Source organism: Hirundo rustica, chromosome 14 (genome assembly GCF_015227805.2).
Source record: "Hirundo rustica isolate bHirRus1 chromosome 14, bHirRus1.pri.v3, whole genome shotgun sequence".
NCBI classification, from domain to species: domain Eukaryota; kingdom Metazoa; phylum Chordata; class Aves; order Passeriformes; family Hirundinidae; genus Hirundo; species Hirundo rustica.
In genome coordinates, this window is record NC_053463.1 from 6788732 (window position 1) to 6795787 (window position 7056).

Sequence of the window (7056 nt, forward strand, 5' to 3'; positions counted from 1 at the left end):
CCGCCCCAGCCCAGTCCAGTCCAGTCCAGCCCAGTCCAGCCCGCCCCAGTCCAGTCCAGTCCAGCCCGCCCCAGTCCAGTCCAGTCCAGCCCGCCCCAGTCCAGTCCAGTCCAGTCCAGTCCAGCCCGCCCCAGTCCAGTCCAGCCCAGTCCAGTCCAGCCCAGTGCACTCCGACCCCGCACGCGCCTTCCCGCGAGCGGCGCGTGAAGCCCCCTCAGCCGGCCCAGCGCGCTCGCACGTGATACGTCACATGCCGGGGCCCCGCCCCTCCGCGGGATTCCATCCAATGAGCTGGCGAGGGCGCGGCGCGTCCGCACCGTGATTGGTCAGGGCGGACGTCGGTCCGCGGGCGGGGCGGGGCGTGGCTGAAGGCCCGAGTTCGTGGGTCGGAGGTGGGAGCGTGACGGGACTGGACAGGACTGGGGTGAACTGCACTGGACTGCACTGGATTGCACTGGACTGCACCGGACTAGACTAGGTTAGACCGGACCGAGCTAAACTAAGCACGTTGGGGTCCCTGGGATGGCGGGGGGCCGGGGCTGCGCTCGGGGGAGCGGGCGGTGCGCCCCGCGGGACTCGAGCCGAAGGGGTGCCGCACACGGCAGCGGCCTCGGCCGCCTCGGGTGCCGCCTCGGCCCGGGAGCTCCTCGCGATGCGGGTGGTGCTGACAGCCCTCGGGCCGGCTGATGGCCGCGCTGGGGCCCTGTGGGGACACAAGGCCCTGTCAGACGCGCTGAGCACTTTAGCTGAAGTGACGGGAAATTGAAAGTTGTTACCGTGCAAAGGGAGTGACCCTCGGCCAGGGCTGCCCTGTAATTCGGGGCTTTCCAGCGCTGCACACAGCCAGTGTAGCAGCTGGGCAGGCCCTGCGCCTCCCGCCCCGGGTCTGGTAACCAAGCCCTGCCGCAGACCGCAGCAGCGGCAGAAGTTCGGCCCAGTCCAGAGGGATGGGCTTTGTGCGTGGTGGTGGCAGGAAGCTCAGGGTGGGACCTGTGTGCCGGCAGGGATGGCCGGCAGCTGCCGGGACCGCAGCCTGCGGGAGGAGCTGACCTGTGCCATCTGCTGCGACCTGTTCAGCGAGCCCGTCATGCTGGACTGCATGCACCACTTCTGCAAGGGCTGCATCCAGGAGTACTGGGAGAGCTGCGCCCACGTCCCCTCCTGCCCGCAGTGCCGCCGAAAGTTCCCCAGCCGCGCTTTCCGCACGCACTACCTGCTCTCGGGGCTGGTGGAGAAGGTGCGGCGCTGCGGCTCTGAGGAGCACCAGCAGAAGATGCAGGTGAGTGGCTTCTGCCAGGCTGGGGATGAGGGGACAGGTGCCACATGCGCCCTGTGCAGCCACCAGCCCTTCTCCCACAGGCAGTTCCCCCACTGTGAAGCCTTATCTGACTCAAGTGCAGTGACATTTGTGTCTCTTCCCGATTAGTCCTCCTCCCTATTTCCTTACAACTGTCTTTTGAACACTTTTCTTTTGCATTTGTTTCTCTCACTCCTGTGTCTGATTCCAACCACAGCTTTGTCATTTCTCATTTAAGGACATGGTCCCTAAGTGAGAGGGGATGAGTGGTGCTTGTGCCAGGTGCTCTGCTTGAGGGGACAGTCCCTTCACAAAATGCATCATTTCAAGCTTGTGCAAACAGATATCCCAGGCTGGAGCTCCCCATGTTTAGAATAAATTGGATTCACTACATGCACAGATATTTCATTCCCAAGGCTGTGCATCAGGTGCTTGCTTCTCCTTACAGCCTTTATATGAGATCCTCCTGATGCTGACCATAGGAGTTGGGTCTGCTCTTGAATCACAGTAAAGTGGTGAAATGGCCTCCCTACCTTCTTTTCCTTGCTCCTGCAGAAGCACCTGGAAGACGCTTTGCAAGCTCGTCAGAAGGAGATGGAGAACTTGCTGCAGAGGAAGCATGTGGTGCAGGAGGACATCTGCAGCCTGACGGTAACACCCTGTGGGATCTGCTCTTCAGGCAGCTTCTGGGGCACTGTTCACGGAGGATGTGTGTATCACTTCAGCTGAGGTTTAACTCAGCTTCCTGTAAAAATCTAGATGAGTAACAGTGGGGAATCTACACAAACTCCCCTGCATGTAGGCCCAAGCTCATCACTGCTGGATATGCAGCAGAGGTTTTGGGAGGAGCATTAGCACTCACGAATGCAGTGTTTACAGAGTGCATTGGTGCAGCAGAGCTGAGACATGGTGAGTGGTGAGAGCTGTGGGCAGCCTGCTCTGGCCCTGCAGTGCTGCCTCTTTGGGAGGGCATTAACTCCTGGCAGCTCTAAAATCCTCTCGTGTCAGAAGGGATGGCAGCAAAGCTGAAGGAACTGGGTCAGTGGCAGGGTTGGCACTGCACGAGTGGTGGCCTTGTCACAAGGACAGTGTTGGAGTTCACTGCAAAGCTCTGAGGTGAATGAAGAGCCTCAATGCTCTTCCATGGGGTTGAGAGAGACCAGGTTCCGTGTTGGTACAGGTCTGTGAAGTGAGAACAGCCACAGGCTGACTGTGCTGCTTTCTTGGGTGGCATAAAAGTGTTAAAAACCAAGGAAGGGGAGTTAAAGGAAAATGGAAGTAGTTCAGAGATAAGATAAAACTGAGAGGGGGAAAACCCACTGTCTCCTGACTCGAGCCTCTGATCCCCCAGCCTGCACCTCTGTCCTCTTGCCAGATGTCGAATAGACCTTTGAGATTAATGAAGAAGTATTAGCAAATAAGCACAGGTTTTCCTGTTGTTGTGCAAGAGCCAAGAGGTGTCTCAAGAGTAAAGGAGCAAATCACTGAGCTGAACAGGGAGGCCCTGCACCTCCTCTCTGGTTCTGGTGTGTCAGCACAAGCACCTGCTAGAGCAAGAGGAGGCTGGTGGAGCTTCAGATCTCTGAGGGAGATGGGTTTCCTGTGGGGAGAAGGGGATTTGTACTTCAGGAAGCACTGAGAGAGTATTGAGGGCTAAGGTTGCACTTGGAGATTAAAAGCTTTAAGGAAAATAAAAAGTCATTGGCTGTCTCTTGTAAACAGCCAGGAAGGCAGTGAGAACACAACAAGGTTGGCTGGTGAATAAACAACTGGAAAAAAGTGACCTCTGGATAGAGCTGAATGGGATTTTATCAGCCTTAATGACAGAGATTAGTTTGTGCGGCTTGCCCATCAGGCAGCTCTGCTCAGGGTCTGGAATGATGTGAAATAAATGCCAGCTAACCTGAACAGCTGAGTCTGCAGCTCCACAAAATTTAAAGAGCTCCAGTCTTGCCCACAGGCAAATTCCTGGTGGTGTGGGAGAGGGCTGTTGTTGCATGTGGGGATTTCTAGTTACAGTGACCAGGCATTTGGTGGAGCTGGTTTCTTTGGGTTTGTTCTTTTGATTTGTTTTGGTTTTTTTTCCTTTGGCTCTGCAGCCTTAAAGGTTGTCGTTGTGTGCTGTTCTCCATCCAAAATGTCTATGTGTAAACCTCAAATTTCCCGGGCTCTGTAAGCAAAGTAACAGGCACATCCATCCTGTGCACCTACTTGTGTGTTTTAGCTGTTGGACTCACCTTCTGCCTCTTCCCTCTGCTCAGAAAGTGTCTGGGGAGCTGAACTTCAAGATTCGGGCTGAGTTTGCTCGCCTTCATCAGATCCTGGAGGAAGAGGAGAGAGCTGTGCTGGCAGAGCTGGGTGAGAAGGAGGAGCAGTCGCTGGCCCAGCTGCACAGGCACGTTGGCCAGCTGGAGGAGGGGATGGAAGTGCTGCGAAGGGACATTGAGCACGTCAAGCAGAGCCTGAGCAAGATGGAAGATGTGTCACTGCTGGAGGTGAGATGCTTTGCTGACTCTGGCAGGAGGCTGAGGGATGTTTCAGGATCTCAGATTGGGATGGGAGAGTCTTAAATGACAGCACTAAGCTGTACCCCAAAGTCCTTCTCACTGCCATCTCTCTGGATTATCTACCCAGTCCTCTGGAGTCTGGAGACTTTAGCCACATGGGATACAGTGACATTAGATGTGGTGGGTCTTGGCAGCATTCCTCCTTCTTCATCAAAGTGCCCAGTTAGTTTTCCCCAGATTGCAGGTCCTGGTAGCTTGGTTTCCTCCCTTTGTGCTGTACGGCAGCAGGAGGCAGGACAAGGAACTTATTTGTGCAGCTGCATGAATTAGAGTGACTGCTAATTCTCTCTGCTTCTCACTGCAGGTGGAGAGCCTGGATATCAGGTACGTGTCTGGCATGAAAGAAGCTGATTCCCTTTTCAGGAGCTTATCTTAGTCCCTGGCTGGGACTGCGTGGGAGAGGCAGGACGTTATCTCAAGTTTTAAAAGCATCACAAATTGCTCAGGAAGTCATTGGTGGTGTGCAAGGTGGAGGCTGGTCCCCAGCATACACTGGATGCTCTTCCCAGGGAGCATCCTACGTGTTGACACGTCTGGAAGAGTGGGTGGAGGAGACAGTGGTTTGGAATGGGTGCAAGAGCCATTCATGCTGCAAGAGAGAACAGACTTTGGGTGCTTCATCTTCTCCCTGCCCTTCCTCAGCTTCTTACTACTCATGAGGGTGCAGAAGTGTCCCTGAGGTGCAGGTTTGTCTGAGGCTGGGAGTAGCTGAGGGCCAGAACTGTCATAGGGGGGTGTGTCCTTGTCCCCTCCCTCCCTGGGATGCCCTGTGACTCCACAGGCCCGTCCTGTTCAGCCATATAGGAATCTTCTTGGGTGTGCTGGGTGTGAGTTTGCCAGGAGTCACTCCTCCACGAGCAGTGCTGCTAGCTCTGTCTTGGACACCTCTTCCCTGAGCCACTCTCTGCACTGGGGGCAGAGCTGCATCAGGCAGAGCGAGCAGAGACCTTTATTTGTGTCCTGTCTTTACCAAATCTGTCACATGCAGCACCGTCCTGCAGCCCTGCCTGTGCTTTTCCTGCCTTCATTGGCAGTGGCTCAGCAGAGGGATTGACCCTGCCTGCCTCTCTCTGCCCCAGGCCCTCGGTGCATGTTGGGACCCAGCCTGCCCTGGACCTGCAGCACTACAGGGACAGCCACAGTGGTCCCTTGCAGTACATCTTCTGGAGGCAGATGCTGCGCTCCATCCGCCCTGGTGAGGACATCGCTGTGAGGGATGGGTGTGCCGGGCCAGGGACGCTCTGCAGAGCTGGTAAAATCTCATGCTTGATGTCTCCGCAGCTCCTGCCCCGCTCACCTTTGACCCTGAGTCAGCCCACCCCAACCTGTTCTTCTCCAGAGATCTGACAGCAGTGACAGAGAGGAGTCGAGCCCAGCCTGTCCCCGTCAGCCCTCGGCGCTTCCGTCAGTGCGTCAACGTCCTGGGCGCGCAGGCCTTCGACAGCGGCCGGCACTACTGGGAGGTCTGGGTGGGCAGCAAAACCAAGTGGGACCTGGGGGTGGCTGCTGAGACTGTGGACCGGGCGGCCAAGGTCAAGCTGTGCCCAGAGAACGGCTACTGGACACTCCGGCTGCGGAACAGGACAGAGTACTGGGCCACTGCCACCCCCTGGGTGCGCCTGGCTCCCCGCCAGCCCCCACGGAAAGTGGGCGTCTTCCTGGACTGCCAGGAGGGCACTGTCGCCTTCTTTGATGCTGGGGACATGTCCCACCTCTTCACCTTCCACCAGGTCTCTGCAGAGAGATACTGCCCCTTCTTCAGCACCTGCTTCAGTGACGGGAGGGACAACGTGGAGCCCATGCGCCTCTGTCACCTGGCCCTGTGAGGGGCCTGGCTGCTGGGGGCACCGGCCTGGCTCCTGCCCGGGGCTGTGCTGGAGGCCAGGTCTGCACACACAGGCCTGATGGGTGTTGGAGAAGCTGTTCTGGTTTCTGTTTTGAGAGGAGGGAGGGAATGAATCTTTTCCCAGGTCCTGTCTGCCCTCCCTTCCCTGTGCCATGGCTGTGGTTGCCACAAGGCATTCACAGGGGTTCCTGGCACCCACAGAAGAACAACCTCCCATTTCTGAGCACAGCACAGTTCATTAACAGTAGCCACGGGGCTGCAGGGGAGGTGGCTGTGGGTTGATGGCACCTCCTGCCTCTCTGTGCCCCCACCCTTAAGCCCCATGGAGGGGAGCAGCAGTCCCGGGGCAACATCGGGTGCCTCTCAACTCCTCATCCTGACCATGGGCATCCTTTGCTGCAAGAGATCCCGGGGCAGGGCTCCGGGCCGGCAGCAGAGGGAGCCCGGTGCGCAGCCCAGGCGCTGCGGCGTGCGTCCCTCCCCTCGCTCACTATTAAAGCTCATTAGAAAGGCAGTGGTGCCTGCTGGGCGTGCTCGAGGCTTGTGTGCTGGGGGGATCTGCTGCTCCGGGCTGTGGCACAGCCTGGGGGCACCGAGCAGCCCCCCGGAGCCTTGCTCCAGCCCTGGCTCCTCTGTCCCTGCGCACTCTTCCTACATAGTTCCTTGGAGCACTGCCTGCACATCTTGGATGGCTTTTCACCATTTGCTGTTTGAGAACAAGGGAGAGAGGTCCTCTGAGCCTAGCCCTGATCTTGGGCTACAGTTTTTTAAAAATTCACCATCTCTGGCCTGGCTGGGTCTCAAGGATTTGTACGTAGGAAAAATGGCAAGTTACAATTCTTTCCAAACTCAGTAAGAATGTGGCTCTTTTCCTGTCAGCCCCCTGTGGCCCTGCTGGCAGTGCTGTACCTGCAAGAGGGCAGGCAGGGGTCCCTGGGGGGGCAAGTTGAGCGGGTTTGGCTGCTGTGGTTTGTGCCCAGGAGGTGCTGGCAGTGTCTCTGCCTCATGAGTCAGCAGAGGTGCTGGGATGGCTCCAAGCCTGGCTGGTGGAAGTGGTGGGTGGGATGGAGGATGGCAGTGCCTGAGGTGGGTGGAAATGTCATGTTTTTCTCACCCAAATCCATTCCAGGCTCAAAGCAGAGGCCAGAGTTCCCCAGTGCATAGTCCCCAGCGCTGGCTGGTGCCAGACACCTCCTGCATAGGCTCAGCTTCCTGTGCTGTGGGAAGGGCCAGGTGTGAGGCTTTCCAGCTCCCACAGTTGGGCACAGGGACACTTGCCAAAGCAAGGCCTTCACTGGCCATCCTCCTGCCTAGCAGGGGTGGCACAGGGGCCCTGTTCCCCCGTG

At 57.5% G+C, this 7056-nt stretch overlaps 1 protein-coding gene across 1 annotated transcript; it reads left to right on the forward strand.

The window, feature by feature from the left end:
• Window positions 1-347: 347 nt before the first annotated feature.
• Window positions 348-6220, forward strand: LOC120759424 (nuclear factor 7, brain-like). Its single transcript, XM_040078629.2, has 7 exons — window positions 348-478; window positions 1005-1279; window positions 1853-1948; window positions 3559-3792; window positions 4169-4188; window positions 4944-5059; window positions 5146-6220. Exons 2-7 carry the CDS (start codon window positions 1007-1009, stop codon window positions 5688-5690), a joined length of 1284 nt encoding a protein of 427 aa, XP_039934563.1. The 5' UTR covers window positions 348-478; window positions 1005-1006; the 3' UTR covers window positions 5691-6220.
• The last annotated feature ends 836 nt before the right edge of the window (window positions 6221-7056 follow it).